The following is a 26,607-nucleotide window of genomic DNA, read 5'->3' as shown; positions in this document are numbered from 1 at the left end:
TATCTGAACTGGCTGATAGATACCTTTTGTATGTATGTTTAGATTCAGTTCCACCATTCTGGGAGTTTCAAAATTCACATTCCTCAAGACAAAGTCCTGTCTTTGTGATACAGGCAGTGCACCTATCCAGATGTCGGCCCTCCAGGAGTAGTGTTTGTTGTTTTTTTAGGTTGGCTGTTTTCTTAAGGGGGAGGTGGTTTGTAGGCTAGGTTTTTTTGGTGGTTTTTTTTTTTTTCTGTTCGATTGTTTTTTGTTTGGTTTTGTATTTGTTTATATTAGTGGATTTTTTTGGTTGTGCATTTTTGTGTTTTTTAATTAAATTGCATTTAATTTTTTTTTTTGCTGGTGAACTGTAAGGAGCTCTACTAAAGACATCATTGTATTGCTCCTGGAACCAGCTGCATGTCGAAGGATGGTCACATCAGACCACAGAGTAGTAGACCCCTTGGGAACCACTGATACTTCCTGCCTATGAAAGATTCCTGGAACTTCTTTGGGTTCTTAAGATATGTGACTTGTGGCTCTCAAAGACTTGCTGTGTGTTTCTTGGGGTTGTGAAAGTGGGTAGATGATCAGTATAGTTTTGATACCTTTACTTTGGGGATGGTTTGTAGTAGTGGCAGTGTCCTGCAGGACTGGAAATATAATGCATTTCTCTGAGTTGCTAGCCCACATCAGGAAAATTCAGTTAAATTCATGCTTTGTGATAGCTGAGGACAGGAAATAACCCTTGCTAGACTGAACTTTATTCTGTTTGTTTCCTCTGATTTTTACTGGTGGTGATAAATAAGATAAATTTTCTTTATGCATCTAAATCAAATTAAGTAGTTGTTTTCCTTCTATTTCTGGTTTGTTTCAAAGCAAACAAACAAAACCAAAGAACCAAAAAGTCCACTGTCATGTCAGATGCTTTTCAATGACCCTACAGAAAGTGTTGGTTTTTTTTTTTCCCTCTAGTGTGTTGTACTTAATTTTGCCCAACTGTCCTTAGTTAATTTTGCCTGCTGCCCTTAGAAGACTGTTAAGGTAGTTTAACGTAATGAATGTGCTTTTAAATCAGTGGTGATAAATTACCCGCTCTTGGATCCATTATTAACCTAGACCTTTACATAGGAGCCTAAGTACTATTTTACAGGTATTTGTATAGCTTTCATTTTAGGATTTCTGTTCCTAGTACCTTGTGTAAATTATCAGACTTTGTTCCTCGTTTTCTGATCCTATCAGGGGCACCTTGTTGTAAGAGATAAGCTAGTGATACTAAGTATTAGAATATTAAAAAGAACCAATGGCTGTTACAGGATACTTGCTTTTGATCTGTTTCAGTTACCTGCCTCTTTAGACCTGTCATCTCCCCAAAGCATTCACCAGTTTCATTGCATAGGTATTTATTGTGGGGTGTGTGGAAAAAAAAACCAGGCAAGAGTAAATATGAAAATCTGTGGGGTTTGTTACTTTAATTAAGCTATGTAGCTTTTCTTGCAAAGGAGTTTGTGAATAAATACTGTATTCAGGCATAAATTCATACAGAAAAGGTAGTGAGTGTCTGCATCTGTTTGTTGTTATTTTTAATATAAAAGTACAGATTGCTTCAGTGTGTCCAGCTTATAGAATCATAGAATAGTTAGGGTTGGAAAAGACCTGAAGATCCTCTAGTCCCAAACCCCCTGCCATGGGCAGGGACACTTCACACTAAACCATGTCACCCAAGCCTCTGTCCAGCCTGTCCTTGAACACCACCAGGGATGGAGCATTCGCAAACTCCCTGGGCAACCAATTCAAGTGCCTCATCACCCTTACAGTAAAGAAAATCCTCCTTATATCCAATCTAAATTTCCCCCATTTTACGTTTTAACCCGTTATCCATCATCCTGTCACTACAGTCCCTAATGAAGAGTCCCTCCCCAGCATCCTTGTAGGCCCCCTTCAGATACTGGAAAGCTGCAATGAGGTCACCACGCAGCCTTCTCTTTTCCAGGCTGAACAGCCCCAACTTTCTCAGCCTTGTCTTCATATGGGAGGTGCTCCAGTCCCCTGATCATCATCGTGGCCCTCCTCTGGACTTACTTGAACAGCTCCATGTCCTTTTTATGTTGAGGACACCAGAACTGCACACAATACTCCAAGTGAGGTCTCACGAGAGCAGAGCTTAGGGGCAGGATCACCTCCTTCGACCTGCTGGTCACGCTTCTTTTGATGCAGCCCAGGATATGGCTGGCTTTCTGGGCTGTGAGTGCAAACTGAAGCCGGCTCATGTTTGTTTTCTCATTGACCAACACCCCCAAGTCCTTCTCCTCAGGGCTGCTCTGAATCTCTTCTCTGCCCAACCTGTAGCTGTGCCTGGGATTGCTCCGACCCAGGTGTAGGACCTTGCCCTTTGCGCTGTTGAACTTCATGAGGCTGGCATTGGGCCACCACACAAGTATGTCAGGGTCCCTTTGGATGGCATTCCTTCCCTCCAGCGTATCAACCAAACCACACAGCTTGGTGTCATCAGGAAACTTGCTGAGGGCGCACTCAATCCCACTGTCCATGTCACTGACAAAGATGTTGAGCAAGACCTGTCCCAACACCGATCCCTGAGGGACACCACTCATTACTGGTCTCCAGCCGGACATTGAGCCATTGACCACAACTCTTTGCGTGGGGCCATCCAGCCAGTTCTTTATCCACTGAGTGGTCCATCCATCAAATTGATGTCTTTCCAATTTAGAGACAAGGATGTCATGCGGGAGAGCGTTGAACGCTTTGCACAAGTCCAGGTAGGTGACGTCAACTGCTCTACCCCTGTCCATCAGTTCCGTAACCCCACCATAGAAGGCCACCAAGTTGGTCAGGCAGGATTTGCCTTTAGTGAAGCCATGCTGGCTGTCACCAAGCACCTTGTTGCTTTTCATGTGCCTTAGCATGCCTTCCAGGAGAATCTGCTCCAAGATTTTGCCAGGCACAGAGGTGAGACTGACTGGTCTGTAATTCCCGGGGTCATCCATTTTCCCCTTCTTGAAAACGGGGGTTATATTTCCCTTTTTCCAGTCATCGGGAACTTCACCTGACTGCCATGATTTCTCAAATGTGATGGACAGTGGCTTAGCAACTTAATTTGCCAGCTCCTTCAGGACCCACATACGGATTTCATCAGGATTGGTAAAAAACAATGATTTTGAAGCTGAGAAGATTCACAACAAATGCAAAATCCATTAATTCCTTCAAAGTATTTATACTGTCATTAAGAATTTAATCCTCAGAATATTCCTGAGGCAGTATTATCCCAGATTATAATAAGAAAATAAAGACTAAAAGTACTAATACAATAAATGAGAATTAGAATTATAAAATGGCAGCAGAAGAAAAAAGTCTGCATGGACTTTACAGCAAGACACCAAAGAAGTAACAGTGCCTCTGACTGCATCTATTTTCTCAAGACACTAATTGCATAGTTCATTTAGTGAGTAAGTAAGAAAGGGCAATGGGACTTCTCAAAGTTTTGAGGCCTTGTCTGAGAGGTTCATTAACATACTGAAATGTAAATCTCTGTCTTAGGGTCTTATCTAGAAGCTGCGATAGAAATTCTTCATAAAGTTATCAATTCCAAGTTTCAATTCTTCTACCAAGGTAATTATACAAGGTAATGACTATAGAGTTGAGAACTCACCTTAGCAGGAAGAAAGACTTAGAGCCAGGAATCTGTTAACTGAGGTAGAATAGATAAGTCAGCCTTAAAACACCCAGAAAGGTATGAGAAAGATCTTTGCTATCAGGCTATCATTTAAGACTCCACTGTCCAGGCACAGGAGACAAGGAAACAGGACGAGTGGGTTTACATCATGTGCTAGAAAATGCCAAGCAGTATGTGAGAGCAGGAGCAGAAAAGATAAAGTTCTGTGATTTCAAGACGGGTATGAACTGTAGAGGCAAATTAGAAAGCCTTATAGACTTGCTTAGAAGGTGATGTAGCTAAGGAGAAATTGTAGTGAATATTTTAACATTTTCTTTCTTGTTTGGTTTTGCTACACTCTGGACTTGGGAAAAATTAATTTAGTTTATTGGCAATTAGAATTAGATGGTAAGAAACAAAGACAAAATATTTAAACCACCTTTCCTTTGCCCTTCTGCTTTTTCACATGTTCAGCTTCACTTCTTTATTCTCAACACTTCTACGTTCTCCCCATGAGTGGTGCAGGGGTGTGAGGAATTTGAGCTGCGATCAGTCTATAACATTTCCTCTCTGCCACTCCTTTCTTCTCACACTCTTACCCTGCTCCAGTTGGGTCCTCCCCACTGCATATAGGCCGTCGCAGATAGCAATGATGTGGGTTGACCATGGGCCATATTCCTCCAGGATAAACCTGCTCCAGCATGGACTATTTGTGGGCTGTAAAGGAATAACAGTTCTCTGAGCCCTCTTCCACACAGTGCAGGGGAACTTCTGTGCCAGTGCTTGGGGCACCTCCTCCCCTCTTCCATTGACCCTGCTCTCTGCAGAGCTGTTTCATATATTTCTCACTCCTCTCTCTCTCAATTGATGTTGTGTAGCATTTTTACCATTTCTTAAATATTTTTTCCTAGAGGCAGGGCCATCTTGGCTGATGGGCTCAGTTGTGCCCTGAGGTGGGTCCATTGGAGCTGGAACCAGCTGTGTCTGGCAAGGGGCAGCCCTGACCACTCCTCACAGAGGCCACACTTGCAGTCCATTCCATCTACCAAAATGTTGCCTTGTGTACTCAAACCACTAAGATACTGGGTCACTTTCACAGTAACCAAAACTCTAGTATCTCCAAAAGATTTCATACCGTACCTTCACTTGAGCTACTCAGGCTGCTTGAAAGCTGATACTCCCAAATTCAGAGAGTAAGGGTTTTTTTTTGGTGGCTGAAAATGGCTGGATACACATTCAGGTAATAGTGTAACTCTTGAGCCTCAAAGAGAGTTTGTATTATTTGCACTAGAAATGGGTAGTCCTTCCAGTCAGAGCTCAGGAGACACAATTCAAAACTGATTTTTGTCCCATGGAGGGCCATGAATGCACAAAGATACGGGTTATGCATATAGATTTAGCAATAATCTCTTCTTAGGGCCGTCATTCCTTTTGATGGCCCTAACAAAGTCATTGAATCACAGAATCTTGGAATAGTTTGTGTTGGAAGGGACCTTAAAGCTCAACCAGTTTCAATCCCCTGCAATAGGCAGGGACAACTTCCACTAGACCAGGTTGCTCAAAGCCCTGTCCAGCCTGGCCTTGAACACTGCCAGGGACCGGCAGCCACAGCTTCTCTGGGCAGCCTGTGCTAGTGCCTCACCAACATCACAGTAAACAACTAAATATGTAATCTAAATTTACCCTTTTTCAGGTTAAAGTCATTATCTCTTTTTCTACCCATATATGCCATGTAAAAAATCCCTCTCCAGTTTTCTTGTAGGCCTTCTTTTGGTGATGGTCCAGAAAATTTAAGTCCAATAGTGCTTTTCACTTTTGACTTCGACTTTGGCTATATATACCAGACAGGAAAATATTTTCACAATATTGAGTGTCATGGTTTTGTAGAATAGGGATGAGTGCTACCTTCAGTTTATTTTAATTTCATATGGTATACCAAGAAGTTTGATAAAGCATTTACAATATATGCTAACATCAAGGAAGCACATGCATACATATTCAAAGGGAGAAAACTGTTTACTTATTCTGTATATTATTAAATTTTATTCCTCTGAAAATGAGATACATGTTAAGACTAATAAGGGAGACAGTGTCTCAAGATATGAAGAGAAGTATGTGCATACATCTTGCTTTGGTACAGTCTGTTGCTATGAAAAAAATCCAGAGTAGTGTTTATGGAAGTAGGAAGATAAAACAGTGATTGTGAATTGTTTGAGATTGCACAGCTCATTTTGTGTGAGCTTTTGTGTGATTTTTGTGTGAGACAAGTCTAGCAATAAAGCAAAATTTGCTCGGATACAGGAATAGAGATGGATTATTGTTGATGAGATATCCTATGGTGGACAGAAGAGATTTACTGGTGAGACCTCACCTGGAGTACTGCATCCTGCTCTGGAGCCCCCATCACAAGAGGGACCTGGACCTTGTTAAGCGATTCCAGGGGAGGGCCATCAAGATGATCGGGGGATAGAGCACCTCTCCTATGGAGACTGACAATGTCAATCCAGTGACAGTGTGACTTTTGTTAACTATGAAATTGGTATAGTTCTGTAAATTTTGAGCAGTTTACACTAGGAAAACATTTGCACTATTTTATTTGGTAATTATAGCACCCTAATGGATGGTCTCCAGCTGGACACTGAGCCATTGACCACAACTCTTTGCGTGGGGCCATCCAGCCAGTTCTTTATCCACCGAGTGGTCCACCTATCAAACTGATGTCTTTCCAATTCAGAGACAAGGATGTCATGCAGGACAGTGTGGAACACTGCACAAGTCCAGGTAGATGACGTCAACTGCTCTATCCCTGTCCATCAGTTCTGTAGCCCCATCATAGAAGGCCACCAAATTGGTCAGGCAGGATTTCCCCTTAGTGAAGCCATGCTGGCTGTCACCAAGCACCTTGTTGATTTTCATGTGCCTTGGCATGCCTTCCAGGAGAATCTGCTCCAAGATTTTGCCAGGCACAGAGGTGAGACTGACTGGTCTGTAGTTCCCTGGGTCATCCATTTTCCTCTTCTTGAAAAGAGGGTTATATTACCCTTTCTTCAAATTTCCATACCAAATCAGATTTGACACATTGCTGTACAAACGTAACTACTTGACTCAAGGGCTTGGGCTGAGAGTGGTTTCTTGACAATGTATCCTAGAAGGTGTTTTTCGGTTTTCTTATGGTTTTGGTGTTTTTTTGTGGTTTTGTTTGTTTGGGTTTTGTTTGGGTTTTTTGTTTGTTTTTGTTTGTTGGTTTTGTTTGTTTTTTTGCTTGGTTTGTTGTTTTGTTTTTTTTTTTAATTTTATTTAAGACTATACTGAATGTAATGTAAGGTTTCTTAAGCCTAAATTAAACATTCCTTAATGTAAGGAATATCTCTAAACATGTAACGCCATTTTCATTTTACTGGTTTTTGCGGGTGTTGTTTGTTTGTGATTGGTGTTGGGGTTCTTGTTGTGGGGTTTTTTTGATTGTTATTTGTTTGAGTTTTGAGGGGGTTATTTTTTTTTTTGTTGGTTGGTTTTTCTTTTAGTTGTAAATATATGTAATTCACTTGGAGCCAGATGAGTTAGAGGCTCATGCTACCCATTCATAGAAAAATGACTTAGAAAAACAGGCATTCCATTTTCAGTAATTAAGTGCTTAAAAGAGCACAAATGGTCTTCAGCAGTTAATGTTACCAAATATTGTATTTTTGTATACATATATTAATAACGCTTCTATTCTGTACCTTAACTTGGTTTGCCCTGTTGTTTCCACTTACACATCCTATTCTAGTGTTGATAGTGTTTATAGCTTCTGTTGGCATTTGCTTTCTTGGAGGTCCGTTTGTCAGTGAAGAAGGTAGGAAAAAAATTAGACCACAAAATAAGAGTTGGTTAGAAGAGGTCAGCACTACAAGAGCAGAGCAAACGACATGGTGAATGGTGACATGGTGGAATAGGGTAAATTTGAAAAACATAGGTGGAGGTTAACTGAGAATGAAGTCTTACATGCTGATGGTTTCTCTGAATATATTTAAGATATGTATGACTTTCTTACCAGAAGAGTTGAATGAAGAAGAGCTCCAGCTCTGGATTGTCTTGCAGAGACACTATTTTGACTGTGTTTGGAAAGGGTAGGAAGGTCCTGATTAATGCTAGCTACCTGAGAATAGTAGATATTTTCCTTGCCATTTTTAATCAGGCTATTTTGGGAGGAAGGAGAAAAGAGGATACAGATGCAGAGATAAAAGGCTAGTCAAGTTGTACTCAAAACCATCGCTTTTACTCTGTCTCAGGTGTCCGTAGCATAGTGGGTATGGTGTCCACTTTTACTGGAAACAGTTTAGCAAAAAGGAGAAGCATCTGAAGCAAAGGCAATGACCCTGGCCTGTACAGGAGGAGAAAGTGGCAAGAAATAACACTTTGCCTCTCCTTTACTTTAAGGGGAACTCTGAAGAGCAGGGGACCAGAATTCTCTGTTGTCTTCCAGAGATATTTATGTAAGAGCATTAGACAGTAGGTGACAGGTAGTTGTGACAGTGTTCTAATCCTTATTTGAGGAAATATTTAATGTTCCTTGCATCCTACCCCTAGAGATGTGATACCAGTATCTTGGTAATTAGTAGTGCCAGTTCAGGTGATTAATTCTGTGGAGGTCAGCAGTGCTATTTTGCACTAACGTGCCTTATTCATTGCAAGAAAAGGTACTCAAATTATGAACCCTTGCTGGTCAACATAAGATAACACTCTGCAAATAAGCTTTTTAGATTTCATCTGATGCTGGTAGGCACTGCAGTGTAATGGGAATTCTGCATGCTGTTGACCTTTTTCTTAGTAATGTCAGCAACGCCATGCTGTGGGAAAGGGGAAAAGGCATTACATAAACCACCTACCAGTTTACGTACTTGGAAAATGACTTGCAAGTATGGAATGTGTGTGTAGTAAAATTGCAAACTACAAAAAATCCTTAATATGAATATATTTAGGGTTTGTTTGCTGTTTTTTTCCCTGAATTCTGTATTGATTTCACTGTTTCATGCTTCGGTTTTAGGACAGCAGTCATGAAAAATACCGACTGTTCACTCCTTGTTTGTTCCACTTACCCATTGGCCTTGAGAATGTTTATGAAAACAGCTGTTTTAAAAAGCTGAATCTATACCCTCTGTGAATGACACCATAGGGAGGGGATTGTAGAGAGCAGCAGTAACGATGTCAAAAAAAGAAAAGAATTATTCTTGGAGAACCTTCATCAGCAGGTGAATGTATTAGTGAGAACTGAGAGTGTTTTCAAAGTGTGGTACCTCATACTACTGCTTGTACCGTTGTTTGACTTGTGTGAAAACTACTAGAAACTCAGAGCAAAGGTAGGAGCAATTAAAGGGAAACTTCACTTGTTTGTTCCTGAGTTCCCCCTTTACTGAGGGAGATGATAGATGTGAATTTTATTTTTGAATGTGTGTGTATGTAAATATATGTACCTTTATGCAAATAATTCTGTCTTTACTCTTAGGGTTGGCATCTAGCACAGTAGGATTTAATCTGAATTAATGCTCATGTGAAAAAAGGTCATAGTAAATCCCATGACGATTACAGATTTATGTTTGTTTGTAATAGACAAGGCTTGCTTAATATGTACAGGTTTGAGAAAAAGGAAGGCTTCTCTCCATTACATATGGGTTTTTTTATCCAGAATTTTTGTTTGCCCACTCCTATCAATAAAAAATACTTGAGCACATACCTGCAATGTATGTGTAATTAATTTTTAAAATTGTTAGTACATATAGTCAGTTTATAGTTTATAAATTATAATTACTACTCTACTGATGCCTACATTATAAAGCATGGACAAGATGAGAATATGCATTCAGGGCAAGGTTAATTACTAACAATAGTGGAGGTAGATACATATTTCACATAGTCTTGATAATTCTGATTTTTTTTTTTTTTTTGTTCCAGCTTCTTGTCAGATGCAGTTACATTGAACATTCCAGTTGTACTGGTGTTTCAGAATGGCACAAGCGTTTTCATTTTGGAAAACAAAACTGAAAATTTTTATTACTGTACAAATAAACTGCAGCATTGCAAGGATCTGTAGCAGTATAAATAAATGGCACCTTACAGTTAAATTAGTATTTTAACATTAAAAAAAAAAAAAAGAAAAGAAAAATTACTAGTGGTGTCCCTCAGGGTTTGGTTTTAGGGCCAGTGTTGTTCAATGTCTTCATTAGTGATCTGGATGAGGCAGTCGTGCACCTTCAGTAAATTTGCAGGTGACGCGAAGTTGGCTGGGAGTGTTGATCTCCTGGAGGATAGGAAGGCTCTGCAGATGCATCTGGACAGGCTAATTGATGGGCTGTGGCAAATGGTATGAGGTGCAATGAGGCAACGTGGCGGTCTTGCATTTGGGCCACAATAACCCCATGCAATGCTTCAGGCTTGGGAAAGAGTAGCTGGAAAGCTGCTCATCAGAAAAGGCCCTGGGAGTGCTTGAGTGACAGAGCTGACCATGAGCAGCTTGTGCCATGGCAGCCAAAAAGGCCAGTGACATTCTGGCCTGTATCAGCACCAGTGTGACCAGCAGGGCCAGGGCAGTGATGATCTCCCTGTACTGGGCACTGGTGAGGGTGTATCTCAAATCCTGTATTCAGTTCTGGGCACCTCACTACAAGAAAGACATTGAGGTGCTGGAGCAGGTCCAGAGAAAGGCAACGGAGCTGGTGAAGGGCAATGGAGCGCAAGTGTGATGAGGAACAGCTGAGGTAACTGGGGGTTTTAGTCTGGAGAAGAGAAGGCCTTGGGAGATCTTACTGCTCTCTACAGCTGTCTGAAAGGAGGATGAAGGTGGCTGGTCTCTTCTCCCAAGCAGTAAGTGATAGGACGAGAAGTGATGGCCTCAAGCTGCACCAGGGGAAGTTTAGACTGGAGATTAGGAAAAATTTCTTCACTGAAATGGTAGACAGACATTGGAACAGGCTGCCCAGGGCACCTGGGAGTCACCATCCTGGAAGTCACCATCCCTGGAAGCATTCAAAAACCATGTAGAGACCCTTAGTGACATGGTTTAGTGGTGGACTTGGCAGTGCTGGGGGAATGGTTGGACTTGATGATCTTAAAGGTCTTTTCCAACCTAGTTGATTCTATGATTCCAGATTGTCATTGTTTCTTACTTTGCAGTGTGGTTTACAAAGAGCTTGTATAGGAGTAGAAGTATCAGCTCTGTCACTTTATTTTTAGCTTATGGTAATAATATTACAGTTAGCTTCAGCTGGCAGAGGAGGGAGCTATTTCTCCTTCATGAACACCTTGGAGCAAATACTGCAACTAGGAGACTGCCTCCTTAGGTAATGGTGAAGGCTGTAGCTAAATCCTGGTAATCCTCACAGTTAAAAGAAGTAGGGATTGTGTTTCTCACCAGGGAGGCTGGCTTTCATAGATACATTTCTCAGTTTAAGTAGTGAGGCAGAGTGACTGAGACCTGCTCATGTGATAATACAAAGCAATGACTCATTGTTATATTTTGTCTAAACACTACATGTGAAACAAAAATAAATCCAAGTACAGATAATGACCTAGTGATATTACATCTGCAGAGGCAAAGTGCTAGGAAAGGTTGGTCTCTGGGTTGAATTGATATGGTGTAGCAAATGGCTAGTATCAATGCTGGATAGAAGTTGAAACTGAAAACTACTGCTAGTTTTTCAGTAAGATTTCATTTTCCTTACCCTGTTGTTTCATTATGGTCTCTGCTTAAGAGACATTGCTTAAAAATGCCACAGAAACATTTTACTTTTCCATCTGCTGTGAGAAGAAAAGGTAGTTCTTTTTTCTTCCCTTTACATAACTCTTCCTTGTTTGTCCCAGGCAAGTCTTTCCGTATTTTGTTGACTTTCTTGATTTCTAGGAAAAGTTAGATAGGTCTATGTTTTTACTTTATTGCTCCTGCTTTCTTACAAGTATTATTAAAAAAAAAACCAAAACAAATAAGGTGCTCCTTTATATTAGAATTTCTCTGGTAGTCTGGTAAATTTGTAGTCTAGTCTGATGCTGGTCTAAAACTGTTTCCCATAAGAGATGAATAAAACCAAGAAAAAACCCAGTTGGTCATCAAGTCTCTCTTTCTGTCTGCCTTGTAGATACTTACCTTTGGAGATAATTAAGAAATAGCTCTTAGGCTGAAAATTTCCATTCAAATTCTGTTTGAATATGTAACTAGTCCTGTTACGCAGTAGAGGTTTGGATTGTTTTTTGGGGGGGAAAGGCTTTGGGGGTTGGTTTTGTGTTGGGCTTTTTTGGTGGGTTTTTTGGTGTTTGTTATTTTTTTTGGTAGTGTTGAAACAGAAAAGTTTTCTTTTAACTGCTGGCATTCCCAGGTAGTTTGGCTGGGGAGTGAATTCTCCTCCTGCCCCCCGGGTTAAGAAAACATTTCTGTGAGAGCAGGGGCAGTGGCTTTGATAGAGGGAATGGCTGAACTAAGTTCCTTGTTCTTCATCCTTCTCATGATGACACCTGTGTTCCTGTGTTAGCATGAAATCACTTGGAATTTTCTAGTAGTAAGTTTTTCTTTAAAAAAAAATTAAAATACCAGTATCATAGTTTGAAATGATGATTTTTGTTACACATTGTGAAAGAAGAATTATCATTAGAAATGCTAGACCGAACAAACTTTTTAAGTGTGGGAAAATCAAAGCACCTGAAGTTTTTGATATTTTCATCTTGGCATAAATTTGTTCTCTTTTGGATCTTTGACTGCAATGACTTAAGTGATAAACAGAAAAATAACTATTCTCTCTAATTTTGAAAGTATTTTTCATGCTGAAAGCGGAGCATTTAACCTGTATCTTTTACTATATGGTGTGTTTTGGTTCCCCATCAGTTACTTTTGGTTTATATATTTTAAATTTCCCAGAGGAAAGTCCTTTATATGGAGCATTGTAGCTTTTGGGGATTTACAGGTATTGCATGTCACGGAATCGTGCTTGGTACAGTCTCAGCAGTCTGCAGTGTTTTCTTTATTGCATATGTTTATGCAGAACTTACTCATGTATTACCCCACTTCCTACCTACTTTGCAAACAAGAGCTTTAGATTTTGAGGTGATAGCGCCGTCTTTGCGGAGGTTATGCCTCCAAGTCAACATCCTGCAGAAGCTGGGAAGCTCAGGCTGAAACATTGTATGGAAGGACACAGTGAAATAAATACAGGCTGGTAGTCCTTAGAGCCTATCAGTTGCTTGTCCTGTGGCCAGTTAGGAGAAAAGTTCTTCACAGTTCAGTGCAAATGAAGATACATCTGTTAATCTTGCCTATTTTTTCTGTGCACTGTAGTTGCATTAAGACCTCTGGCAGTATGTGATGCATGTTTGCGGAAACACTAGTGTAGCTTCAAACATTTGTATTACTTTGGCTTATTAAAGTAAACTCTGCACAACATAGTCTTGTGTGCTTCAGCTGCTGTAGTGCTTTTTACTAGTTACTTTCAAACTCTTTTTAATCACTGCCATAGCATCCTAAGATTTGATTTTTATTTTAGCAAGTCATTCCCTAGTTTTAAAATTACTTGCTGCTGCTCAGTTTGTATTTTCTCATTTCCTTGTGCTGACTTAACACCGTGGGATAAGAAATTTTATTAGGACATTATTGATATAATGTCCTTTAAATTTAGGTGTGGGGTTTGTTTTTTTTTTCTCTATGTACCAATTAGTTATTACTCTACAGTAGTGATCCTGCATTGTCCTTCATATATGGTAGCATTAGGGCAGCTCTAAATCAGTTGTGAACATTGTTATTTGTTCTTTCTTCTTGTTTCTTGTAATTTTGTTTTTTTTGATCTCCCCTTCTCCTTTACCTGCAGCTAGCTGGTCTCTTCATAAAGAAAAAGATTTCAAACCACTCAGATTCACAGTTGATGGGAAATTTTAACTGATGTGATTTTTGCTTATTTACATAAATAAACCAGAATTTCAACTCTCTACCCCCACTTTGGTCTCTCCACCATTCTCTCCTGTAGCTGGTTTACATGTTTATCATAATGTTGCCAGTTTTTTTGACCAACGTAGTTTATTTCAGTGTCAACTACTTTAGAAAATAGGTACTTTGTTTTGGTTGCCTCTGGCTCTGTGTGGGATTGAACCTATGAGTGGAACTATATTGATGCATATGAAATGTTTTACTGCTATATGGAAAACTAACTTAATTACCATTGTTATGGCTTAATGTTTTGCCTTTCTTTTAGATTTGGTAATCCACATTATTATTGTGCTGTTCGAGCAAGCCTTATCCTGCATGGAAGTATTTGATTCCCTTCCTCCAGAATTATGTAGGATCACAATTTTGGTGGCTCGTTGTCACTAGGACTTGTCTAGCTAGTATTTACTTGTGTCTCAAGGTTTCTCCATGTTGAATTTTCTTCAATTTCTCTTCGTTTATAGTTAGTGCTGACTTCCACAGTCCCCCTGACGTTCATGTACGGTACTTTGCTGTGCAAACAGGACGTTTGGGAGCAGCCTTGTGTGCCAGTTTTCCTCTCTGCAGATGCAAAGAAACCCAGCAGTAGGGTGTATCTCTGTATCTCCTGCTTCAGAACCAGGAAGCTTCACCATGGTCTATTTCTCTTTCTTTCAAAGCTGACAGTTGCAGATGGCTGATTGAGGTGCAGTCTGCAGAAGTTTGTGAATAGCTTCATCTATTTTCTTTACTTGCATAGTGTTGTTGGTGTTGGCAAAAGCAGAAAGAGGCATGATTTTACATTGTTTTGTGGTTTTAAAATGGATTAAGTATATTCTAGGGCAGAGGATGATCAATCTGTCCTCCCTATACCCCTGAAATACCTCCAGCTGACTGTCAGCCAGGTGAATTGTACTCACTAGGTTTTAATACCAGCTTTTGGTTTTACCATTTTCAATTCTGCTTCATGTTTACTTTGTCTTGTGTTTGCAGTCCAGGTGTCAACCTGCAATTATTTTGCTCTGTGGTGGTGTGATTCCAGTGTTTTTTTCTCATGGTATCTTTGAAATATGGTAGTATTAACCTCATGAGTAATTTTATTAAAATTTTAATTTGGCTACTTGTTGTAGAACTCTACTACTTTAACTCTACTTGTTTCCCAATTTTTTTGAATGGTCATATTTATCTTTAATTATTGTGCTTTCTTTGTATGTTACATGAGGTGTAAAATGAATATATAGGTAGAATAATCTGGCAACTCAAGTATATGCCAAGGAATGTGCCTCAGCACAAGCCTTACTACTGGTGACAAATTCAGAGTTGTCTATATGGGGGATTTGGCTGCCATTAATTTAACAGGAAAACGGTCTGCATAGTTTTGTGGTTTTGGGTTTGGTTTTTTTTTTTAGAGATAATGTGCTTCTAAATTTTATTTTTTTAAATGATCACTACTTATCTATAAAGATTGTAAAAAATCTTATATTTTAATTGGACAGATCTTTGTGGAATAGACTTAACTGCCAAGAGGTGTGTAGGTATATATGGGGTTTGATGGAGCTAAGCAAGAATTTTGGAGAGGATGGGGATGGAAAGTAAGAAACATTTCCACTATTTTTATTTCCCATGCTTGACTCCTCCATATTAATTTGAATGTTCTTGCTTTATCTTGCCTTTTGTTACGCTTCACAAAGAGTATGATTGCACTCTGAATTCTCATCTTTGTTTATTTTAATTTTATTAATCTCAACTTATTAAATTGACTGCATCCATTTCTGTGCTACCCATTTGTCTGGTCTAACTTAACAGTTGATTTATATGTGAAGCAAAGGTGACTTTTTTTCTTTTAATCCTGTTGCCTTGGCAAATATGTAATACCCTTCTAACTTCTCATTGTAGCCGATCGGATGACGATTCCGGGTCAGCATCAGGTTCTGGATCTGGTTCAAGCTCAAGCAGTAGTGATGGAAGCAGCAGCCAGTCGGGTAGTAGCGACTCTGACTCTGGTTCAGAGTCAGGCACTGAGTCAGAATCAGAGTCTGACACATCTAGAGAGAAGAAACAAATTCAAGCTAAACCACCAAAAGTTGACGGATCTGAGGTAAGCAAAACACATAAATGAACTCTTTTCAAGGGGAGGTGAGGTGACCCTTAAAAATCTGTCTTATTAGTTTCAAGGGCAGGTGTTATTTAAAAAAAATTAAAAGAGATAACATAGTGTTTTTAAATAGATTTTAATTTGGTTGGATTACTGAATGCATGTGCTTAACTGTCTTAAACAGTTTCTTATGGATAAGTACTTGGGCTGACACTTTTAAAATTATTTCTGAGTATTTTGAGTTAAATGGTTACCTTAAATTTCATCACACAGAAGCACACAATAATTTGCTGGAACTTATGGAACACAAAGGCACATGTGTTATTTCTGAAATTCTATTTTTTACATTGTTTCTCTAATGCTTAGTTTCCTTGTATCAATAAATGATTTTTATAAAAATTCCAAGCTTACATACAGTTGGCTTTATCAATAAGTTAGCTAAATGCAGGAAAGAGTGGTGTTTAGAAATGTCTTAAATATGGTGGGCCAAAACTACTTGCATTCTTCTCTTACATGGACTTTATTGGCTGGTAGACCATATTTATGAAGGGTAATCATGTATTAGTTACCACAAGAACTGAAGACCATTAAGGGTTGTCTGTTAATATTTCTGTTCATGTACTTTAGAATTACTGTGTGAAAAAGAAACTTAACAGGTAAGTGACCTAAAAGGATTTATCTGGGTCAGTTTAAAAATCTACTTCATAGATTTTTTACTTTCTACAATTTCTCTAACTATTGTTAAACTGCACTGTTAAACTGCTGTAGAGGTTGTCCTGGCAATTACTATATAACTACCTGTTCTGCAGAAATCTTATTAATTTAACCTATTATTAGGGCGTGGAGTGAAATTTTTTGATTGATAAAATTAAGATTGGTCTTAATAGCAATGCTACTCAAAGTAAAAATGTGGAAACCAGAGACTTTCAGAATGTTTTAACAGACTCTTGCATCTCCATTCCTGTGCAGTTTTGGAAGTCTAGTCCAAGTATACTTGCGGTGCAAAGGTCAGCAGTACTCAAGACGCAGCAGCAACAACAAAAGGCAGCCTCATCAGACAGTGGTTCAGAAGAGGTGAATAACATAATTTAGATTTTTAAAATATATTAAAAGTAATATCTCATTGTCCCATAAGTTAGAATAAAATTAAATAAAGCCAAGTTATATTCTCTTACCTGTGTAAAAGTCTGGGTTTAGCCTATAAAAGTAACATTCAAATAACTGATGATTTTATAAAGAAAAGTATAAATATCTCTAGTTACTTGTTTTCAAGTTAATTATGCCAAAATTATAGAAGCCTTAATTATGGAGTATTTTTAGATGTAAGTACTCTGTAATACATGGTGAAAATTTTCAAGCACGCAGACCCGCATTTTATTTTTGGCTTCTTGAGTTTTGTAAAGGCAGTTAAAAAGGCTAGAATTTTTTTTCAATTTAATTCTGTATAAAGGTAAATGCTGCAGTTTATGGAATAAAAAAAAAAATGTTTTGACAAATTTTGTAATAAGTTACTACAAAAGAATTGTATTTTAAGAGTGACTCGCATATTCTAGGTATTTTAAAACCTAAATCATAGGCTAAAGAAACGTTGACTCTGCAGGACGAACATCTTTTAAGGACACTAGTGATTATGAAGTGAAATTTACTTATGAAGCAGTCTTTTTCTCCTGTATTACAAAAACTCTGCGATGTAGTCACACTAATTTGATTGGTTTTCTGTTTTTTTCTGGTTTAGCAGCTTATCATTAAAACTTAAACACAGAACTTAATCACCTATTGTTAAAACAGTAATTCAGTATTCTCTTTCAGACAGATGTTTTTCAGGATATAACTTAATCTAAATTAAACTGAATCCCAGTGAGATTGGTTTTAGGAAAATCTGATATTAAGAGGGTTCTTGTTTTTTCTTTGAGCACAGAGAAAGAATAAACATTCCTAGTTCTTAAACTGGTGTTTAAATGTGAAAGAATATGGAAGGTGAGAAAGCTGTCTGGTAGAGAGAGGGTAGATTTTTATTAGGGTTTTGATAGAGCCATCATCTTGATTAAGTTGGGGCAATTTAAACCATGATTTTTTTGTGTATGACAATTACCTGACAATAACGATTATTTTTTAAAACAGGGTTTCTTTTTTGATTTCCCTAGAGCTGTGCTGGCACAATGTATTCATATATGGATAAATACAAAACCAGTAGCAGTCTTTATCTCATTCTGCATTAACAGCTACACTGTGGGGAATGACGAGGGTAAAACCTGAATAATAATGCCTCCAATGTGAAAATGGGACCTGATTTGTTGTTTAATGATGTTAGAAATACTTCATTCATTTTGTAACGACAAATTGGTGTGGTTACTTTTGCTTCACCTGCAGGACTCATCAAGTAGTGAGGATTCTGCAGATGACTCTTCCAGTGAAACCAAGAAGAGAAAACATAAAGAGTAAGATATTTTTATAAGTAATTTTTTCTTTTTTTGTCATAGTGACATATGCTCATAATTCATTCTTCATTTTTCCACAACTGAAATGCTTAAGTTCCCTTTCTAATTCTTCTTGATCTTGCATTTCCAATTTTGATAAATCTTTTGGAATATTTAAAATAAACTTTAAAAGGTACATCTGTATGGTACTTTTGAGCGAACAAGTGCAGTGTTCTTCAGAAACATTCATCAATGCTGTTATTTTAAAAATATTGTTGCAATTTGGTTTTGAGCTGAAGGCCCTCTCTAAAAATTCTTGTAGAAATGTGAAACTGCTTAAATAGGTTGTCTCACAACAAATTTAAGTTAGAATCTTAGTTAATGGCAAATTCTTTTGGCCTGTTTTTTTTAGGTGGTTGGTTTTCTTATTTTTTCCTCGGACATGTAGAAATTATTGTAGTCCTGATAGTAATAAACTTCATTGACTAGCAAAGAATTTTAACTGAAAATAAGCTTCATTCTAAATGGTAGATCAAAAAGGATGTGAAAAGGATTATATATTGTTGTTGTGGCAGTGAGAGGCAGTGACATGCGTTTTTTATGCATGATGTGTAGAAATTTAACTGCTCTATCATTCCTCTTTTCCCAGTTCATGAGTCCCCTCATTATTGAGGGTTGCCAGTATATAGAAATGGTAGTACTGACAAAGATGTATCTTTCCAGTTAAACTTGTTAAGTGTTTTGGTTTCTTAATATCATGTTAACTCATTTCTTCATGCTGAGATTTGTTTAGAGGTCCAGATTTTTTTTGTTTTGGATTTTAAATCTACCTCTTGGTAACAGAAAACTTAGTCCAACTCCCTTTGAAGCCATTGGGCATTTTTACTTATCTGTTATTCATTGATGACAGTTTATTCAGTGATGACAATTTTCTGTCTTATCAGCTGAAATAACCATTAAAAGATTTTTATTTCTGTGAAGAGTGTTGAAATTACAGCGGATACCCTATGAATGAATCCCTGATGTAAAAAAAAAAAAAGTTACTTTTTTGTCTTTCAATATGTACAGTGAAGACTGGCAAATGTCAGGGTCAGGGTCAGTATCAGGAACTGGTTCCGATTCTGAATCAGAGGAAGATAGGGAGAAAAGCAGTTGTGAAGAGAGTGAATCTGACTATGAGCCAAAAAACAAGGTCAAAAGCCGGAAACCTCCAAGCAGGTAAGAAGTCATTCATTTGGATACTTTGGTACTATTTCTAATAAGCAGTTTAATTGTATATTGCTGCTCTATATTCAAATAAAGACATTAACGCTTATTAAAAAAGAGTGTTTTTAAAAGCATTGTTAACATACTGCTTTCTAGGAAAATCCTTTTCTTGTCTGCTGTAACTGAAAGTGGAGTAACTTAGTATTCCTTAACTATGTATTCAGAGAGCAATACAGAAGGTTCATAGTTGTCCCTGTTGTGTCATTATCTTCCAGAATTAAGCCAAAAAATGGGAAGAAGAGTGCAGGACCAAAAAAGAGGCAACTTGATTCATCAGAGGATGAGGAGGAGGAAGAGGAGGATGATGATGATGATGATTATGATAAGAGAGGATCTCGTCGCCAGGCAACAGTCAACATAAGTTACAAAGAAGCTGAAGAAGCCAAGACAGATTCTGATGATTTACTGGAAGTTTGTGGTGAAGATGTTCCACAAACTGAAGAAGATGAATTTGAAACTATAGAAAAATTCATGGATAGTCGCCTTGGACGAAAAGGAGGTATTTTTCTTACTTTTTGTTGTTGTTGTTGTTTGGGGATTTTTTTTTTTGTTGTTTGTTTTTATTTTTTTTTCGGGGGGGGGATGCATTTGTTTGTCTGTTTGTTTGTTGGTGGTGTCCTTAAGATCCTGGAATATGCTGTGGTACAACTTCAGCAGATGTTCTCAGCTGTAGGTCATCTGTGAAATTCACAAACAGCGATAATTTTAAAGTTACTAAAAAATCATCTTGTCTTGTCTCATATTCATAAGGATGTTCCTTTTTAAAGTTCCTCTTAAGTGTTTCAAAGTAAAATGTAGAATTTTCTACCTAAGTAGAAAACAAAAATAAAGTGGGATATAGCATAAATGCATACCATACTGTTATGCTGCTGTTGTTGCAGTTTAGTGATATTTGATAAATATAAATTATATACAGTGGAGTGGAGAAAGTCCAAGAGCTGACTAATAACCTGAATCTTGAAAGATGGTGTTGGCAAGGCTAAGCCACTGAGGTTATGTTTTCAGATATTGCTGTACAAATTGTCTTAATACAGTGCAGTGTGTGGAATGCCTACAAAATGCATCTAAAATTTCAGAGGCACACTTACATATGAGCTCTTGAAAGTATTTTGTAAATATTGGTAAGCTTTCATATTTCTGGTAGTAATGGGTTGCAGTGTCTAGAAGCTCTGTGTAAGCGTTCTGAATCTGCAAATTAGGATTCTAGTTATAAAACCAAATAAAAAGAAACCCAGCACCCAAACCCTGGGGCCCTTGCACTTCAGAATTGCCTTTCTCCATTAGTTATACTCTCTCTCTACAGTTTCTGACCTGTCTCAGAACTTGCACTCTTCTTCCTCTGTTTTCTTCTCCCATCCTGTCCTGAATTGTAGTGTGTCCTGCTCCAGTGCATAATGTTATTGCTGTGGTCAGAGGCTTTGGAACTCAGCTTCTTATATTCTTCCTGCCCTGATGATGTTGCTGCCTGTGCTGTCTTTTGTTGTTGCCACTCTCTGTGGCTTTATTTAGCCCTACAGCTTGCTGGGCTCATTTCCTTAGCTGTCTGTCCTCACAGAAATAAGCCTGTTTGCTGCTGCTAGTAATCTTCAGCTGTGATATAGCCTGTACTTAATTACAGATTTTCCCAGGTAAGATAACAAAGGCAGACAAAGTAGACAAGTTTAGAAAGAAACAAGTTTATAGTATCCCCTAGTAGTACGTTATTGGTGTCTCAAGACTGACCAAGTATGATGTCAGATATCTTTTGTATGCTCAGAGATGAGCCTAATACAACAGAAGATGACAAGCAGCATTAGTAGTGTTCCCTGGTGATCACTGTAAAGACTGAGAATGCAAAGAAAATTCTGAGGAATAAAGCAAAGATACTATAGGTTAAATGCAGAAGTTTTGATTGCTCTTTTGATTCTCTTTTGAGTACTTGTCCATGTGTTTACATATTTGCCTCATAATTGTTCAAATAAGACTAATGACATGAGAACTGTAGACACTAGTCAATTGTATACTCATCTGAAAGTATCACTAACTGCTTTCTACACTAGATTTCTTACTGGTTAAGTTATCACAATGCACACTTAATTAAGTCTTATGATGTTTCTTTCTTAGCCACAGGTGCTGCAACCACCATCTATGCAATTGAAGCAGATGGTGACCCAAATGCTGGATTTGAAAAGTCAAAAGAGCCAGGAGAAGTACAGTATCTTATTAAATGGAAAGGTTGGTCACACATCCATAACACTTGGGAAACTGAGGAAACACTGAAGCAACAAAATGTTAAAGGAATGAAGAAACTGGACAACTATAAAAAAAAGGATCAGGAAACAAAACGATGGTGAATATTTTTATATAGGCTTCCTCAATACTTCTGTACCCTCCATTAAAATACTCTGTGAAGTATCACAGTGTGCTAGAGATTGGAAGGGACCTCGAAAGATCATCTAGTCCAATCCCCCTGCCGGAGCAGGAACACCTAGATAATGTTACACAGGAATGTGTCCAGGCGGGTTTTGAATGTTTCCAGGGAAGGAGACTCCACAACCTCCCTGGGCAGCCTGTTCCAGTGTTCCGTCACCCTCACTGAGAAGAGGTTTCTTCTCAAGTTTAAGTGGAACCTCTTGTGTTCCAGTTTGTACCCATTACCCCTTGTCCTATCATTGTTTGCCACTGAGTAGAGCCTGGCTCCGTCCTCGTGACACTCCCCCTTTATATATTTATATACACTAATAAGGTCACCCCTCAGTCTCCTCCAAACTATAGAGACCCAGCTCCCTCAGTCTTTCCTCATAAGGGAGATGCTCCACTCCCTTAATCATCTTAGTTGCCCTGTGCTGGACTCTCTCCAGCAGCTCCCTGTCCTTCTTGAACTGAGGGGCCCAGAACTGGACACAATATTCCAGATGCGGTCTCACCAGGGCAGAGTAGAGGGGAAGGAGGACCTCTCTCGACCTACTAACCGCCCCCCTTCTAATACACCCCAGGATGCCATTGGCCTTCTTGGCCACAAGGGCACAGTGTTAGCTTATGGTCATCCTGTCGTCCACTAGGACCCCCAGGTCCCTCTCCCCTACAGTGCTCTCTAACAGGTCGTTCCCCAACCTATACTGGAACCTGGGGTTGTTCCTGCCCAGATGCAGGACTCTACACTTTTCCCTTGTTATATTTCATCAAGTTATTCCCTGCCCAACTCTCCAGCCTGTCCAGGTCTCGCTGGATGGCAGCACAGCCTTCTGGCGTGTCAGCCACTCCTCCCAGCTTAGTGTCATCAGCAAACTTGCTGATAGTACACTCAATTCCCTCATCTAAATCATTGATGAATATATTAAATAATACTGGGCCCAGTACTGACCCTTGAGGCACTCCACTAGTTACAGGCCTCCAACTAGACTCCGCCCCATAGACTACAACTCTCTGGCTTCTTTCCTTCAGCCAGTTCACAGTCCACCTCACTACCTGATCATCCAGACCATACTTCCTCATTTTAGCTGTGAGGATGCTGTGGGAGACTGTGTCAAATGCTTTGCTGAAGTCAAGGTAGACCACATCCACCACTCTGCCATCATCCATCCACCGTGTTGTTTCCTCATAAGAGGCTAAGAGATTGGTCAAACATGATTTCCTCTTGGTGAAGCCATGTTGACTGCCCCTCATAACCCTCTTATCCTTGATATGCCTTAAGATGGCACCAAGGATAAGGTGTTCCATCACTTTCCCAGGGATGGAAATGAGGCTGACCGGTCTATAGTTAACCCGGGTCCTCCTTCTTGCCCTTTTTGAAGACTGGAGTGACATTTGCTTTCCTCCAGTCCTCAGGCACCTCTCCCGTTTCCCAAGACTTGGTAAAGATGATGGAGAGTGGTCTAGCAATGACTTCCGCCAGTTCCCTCAGCACCCGCGGGTGCATCCCATCTGGACCCATGGATTTATGGATGTCCAGATTGCTCAACTGGTCTCTAACCCATTCCTCATCAACTAAGGCAAACTGCTCCGTTGACCTGACTTCATCTAGGGTCTCAGGGGTACAGGGCTCTTCAGGACTGCCTGCAGCAGAGTAGACAGAGACAAAGAAGGCATTCAGTAACTCTGCCATCTCTGTATCTTCTGTCACCAGGGCACCCATCCCTTTCATCAGCGGGCCTACATTGCCTCTGGTGTTAGTTTTATCTGCCATGTATTTGAAAAAGCTCTTTTTGCTGTCCTTGACCCTTCTCGCCAGGTTTAATTCTAAGGAGGCCGTAGTCATCCTAGCTGCCTTCCTACATCCTCTAGCAGCAGCCTTATATTCCTCCCAAGTGGCCAGCCCCTCCTTCCATGACCTGTAAACTCTCCTCTTCCACTTGAGCATACCCATCAATTCCCTATTTAGCCACGCAGGTCTCCTGGCCCTCTTCCTTGACTTCCTACGTGTCGGGATGCTCTGATCTTGAGCTCGGAAAAAGCAATCCTTGAATGTCAACCAACTATCTTGGGCCCCTTTACCTTCAAACAGCCTTGCCCATGGGATTTCCCCTAGCAATTGCTAGTACTCTACTGATTGTTGAGAATAGGTGTTCTGAATTAGCTGTGTGATTGGTAACACCTGTAGCTGTAGTAGTTGGGTCTCTCAGTAAGCATACTGAGTTGTTAATGATGACCTAGGTCAGATGCAGCAGTTTTTGTAGTTGGAATTTCTAAGTTTTCCCTTCAAAGAATCTTTATAAGCAACTTTCATATGATGCTTATATTCAGAGCTTTAGAGCTGCCAAATTTTCTTAGTTTTAGAACTATACAGTATAATAAGCTTTGCAAATTAATTCCCATTACAGGCTGAAAAATGCTTCTCCAGAAGATGTGGAATATTACAACTGCCAGCAAGAGCTTACAGATGATCTACATAAACAATACCAGATAGTGGAAAGAATAATTGGTATGTTACAAACTTGTGAACAGAAAACAGTGTTGAGAATATTCTGTATGTTCACTGTTTGTACGTTGCACGTGTAATTAAGAAATTTGGTATGTGAGTATCACTCACTTTCTAATCCAAAACAAAACTTCAGCTAAAGAGAAAAGTTGTCATACTGTCTGTACTATGAAGCTAGCTTATGTTGTCTTATTATGTAAAATGAGTGTTTTTATAAGATAAAGAAGTAAAATGCTGATCAGGTTGCTCTGATGCATTTCTGCAGCTCATTCAAATCAGAAATCAGCGGCTGGTTATCCAGACTACTATTGTAAATGGCAGGGTCTGCCCTATTCAGAATGTAGCTGGGAAGATGGTGCTCTCATTGCCAAAAAGTTTCAGGCACGCATTGATGAGTACTTCAGCAGAAATCAATCCAAGACGACTCCCTTTAAGGATTGTAAGGTATGTAATTTGCAGTGGTTTTATAATCATTTGTACTGGGCCTTGCTGGGATGGAGTCAGTTATCTTCATAGTAGCTTGTATGACTTATGTTTTAGATTTGTGACCTAAACAGTGTTGTAACACAGTGTTTTGGCTATTGCTGAGCAGATCTTGCACAGTGTCAAGGCCTTCTCTGTTCCTTGCTGTGTCCTCCCTGCTGTGAGTAGTCTGGAGGTGGGCAATGGACTGAGAGAGAACACAGACAGTACAGCTGACCTAACTGGCCAAAATTATATTCCATGCCATTTAATGTGATGATAAAACTGGGTGGGCTGAGCAGGGGTTCAAAGATGGCTGATTTTTGGAGACTTGTTGATCATCAGGCTGCTGGTGTGTTAATGTATGCCTCCCATTCTGTCACTTGTGGATTTTTTTTCTGTTGTGGGTTTTTGTTTTGGTTGGTTGGGTGTTTTTTCCCCTTCACCCAGTAAACTCTTTATTTTGATCCACAAGTTTTTCTTTTTTTTTCCCTTTCAGTTATCTCACCAGTCCCACTAGGGTGGAGAGTGAGTAAGCAGCTGGGTCGTGGCTTAGCTGCCCGCCAGGTTCAAACCACCACGCCAATTGCGATTAGCAAATATGTGAAAACTTTCTATGAATCCAGAGATAAGATACATATTATGAAATATTTTTGAAGGTTTTTTAGAATAGCAATAATATATACTAATCTATATGGAAGGTATCACTACTAAGGATAGTTTTTTGTAGATGCAGGTCCACTGAGGTTTTACTGGCATTTAAAGGTGGGCTTATGTAGTATTGTAGTTTGTTCTGAAAGTAAATTTTGAGTGAGTTAATGTGATTCCCATTGTGAAATTCAGATTAGCAATCGGACTAATTTCAACTTGCAGATCGTGTTTTTAGGCGGCCTAGTTTTTATCGATGGATGAAGACTAAACTTGGTGACCCAGTAGATCTCTACTACTATTTTTTTCCTGTAGGAAGACATTTTGGCAACTTTAGTCAATAGTAGGACTGATGATCAGTTTGCTTTTGACAGGTTCTAAAACAGAGGCCAAGGTTTGTTGCACTGAAGAAGCAGCCATCGTACATTGGGGGACATGAAAGTTTGGAGTTAAGAGATTATCAGTTAAATGGATTGAATTGGCTTGCTCACTCATGGTGCAAGTAAGTGTGGCCTGAAATAAGTTTTTCTGTTTGTAAATTGTAAGCTTTTGTAAAACTTAAATTGATTTTCCAGTTTGTTTGTTTGTTTGTTTGTTTTTTCTTGGAGGGTGAAGGTTTTCATATAATAAGCTCAAACCAACCTAAAACAGTAATAGAAAACCCAAAGCAACTGTTCTGACATGTCAACATTAGCATTATACTTCTAAAATGAGACTCATAAAGGAGTGTTTGCAAAATTTTTATTAATTTTTTAAATATAATTAAAATATTAAGGGAGGATGGAAATTGGTTTTATGGAAATAAATGTCAAAATGTATAGTTGGAAAATCTTAAATTTGTATGAGTGGGTTTTATGCTTCACAAGGTAATAATTTCTTCTTGTCCAATTCCTTCCCTTCTCTATACCACTTCCCTCCTACCCACAATTTTTTTTATTATATATATATATTTTTTTTTTTAGAGGGAATAGCTGTATTCTTGCGGATGAAATGGGTCTGGGTAAAACAATACAAACAATTTCTTTTCTGAACTACCTGTTTCATGAACATCAATTGTATGGGCCTTTCCTGCTGGTCGTGCCACTTTCTACCTTGACATCTTGGCAAAGAGAGATTCAAACTTGGGCTCCTCAGATGAATGCTGTAGTTTACTTGGGAGATATAACTAGCAGAAATATGGTGAGTATTTCTCTTGTCAGTGGAAAGGCTGGTAGATAATCAAGACTCACTTCATATTTCTATCCTGTGCTCATC

The 26,607-nt window shown here is 39.0% G+C and overlaps 1 protein-coding gene across 6 annotated transcripts in view; it reads left to right on the top strand.

The window, feature by feature from the left end:
* CHD1 (chromodomain helicase DNA binding protein 1) overlaps positions 1 to 26,607 on the top strand; it is a 59,562-nt gene that overhangs the window by 6,609 nt on the left and 26,346 nt on the right. For 4 of the 6 annotated variants that reach the window (XM_061445379.1, XM_061445377.1, XM_061445382.1 and 1 more), the window contains exons 3-12: positions 15,465 to 15,666; positions 16,633 to 16,737; positions 18,034 to 18,101; positions 19,149 to 19,298; positions 19,562 to 19,845; positions 21,450 to 21,675; positions 24,146 to 24,246; positions 24,509 to 24,687; positions 25,728 to 25,855; positions 26,316 to 26,532. In XM_061445379.1, coding sequence (XP_061301363.1) covers positions 15,465 to 15,666; positions 16,633 to 16,737; positions 18,034 to 18,101; positions 19,149 to 19,298; positions 19,562 to 19,845; positions 21,450 to 21,675; positions 24,146 to 24,246; positions 24,509 to 24,687; positions 25,728 to 25,855; positions 26,316 to 26,532 — 1,660 coding nt within the window. Of the gene's footprint in view, positions 1 to 15,464; positions 15,667 to 16,632; positions 16,738 to 18,033; positions 18,102 to 19,120; positions 19,299 to 19,561; positions 19,846 to 21,449; positions 21,676 to 24,145; positions 24,247 to 24,508; positions 24,688 to 25,727; positions 25,856 to 26,315; positions 26,533 to 26,607 lie in introns of all 6 variants that reach the window. The other 2 variants (XM_061445380.1, XM_061445381.1) reach the window with 2 other exon arrangements.

Source organism: Pezoporus flaviventris, unplaced genomic scaffold (assembly GCF_033815535.1).
Source record: "Pezoporus flaviventris isolate CSIRO_AGI_PZ_B2104156 unplaced genomic scaffold, CSIRO_AGI_Pfla_v1 ptg000004l, whole genome shotgun sequence".
Lineage (NCBI taxonomy): Eukaryota > Metazoa > Chordata > Aves > Psittaciformes > Psittacidae > Pezoporus > Pezoporus flaviventris.
This window is presented reverse-complemented; position numbering and strand designations above follow the sequence as displayed.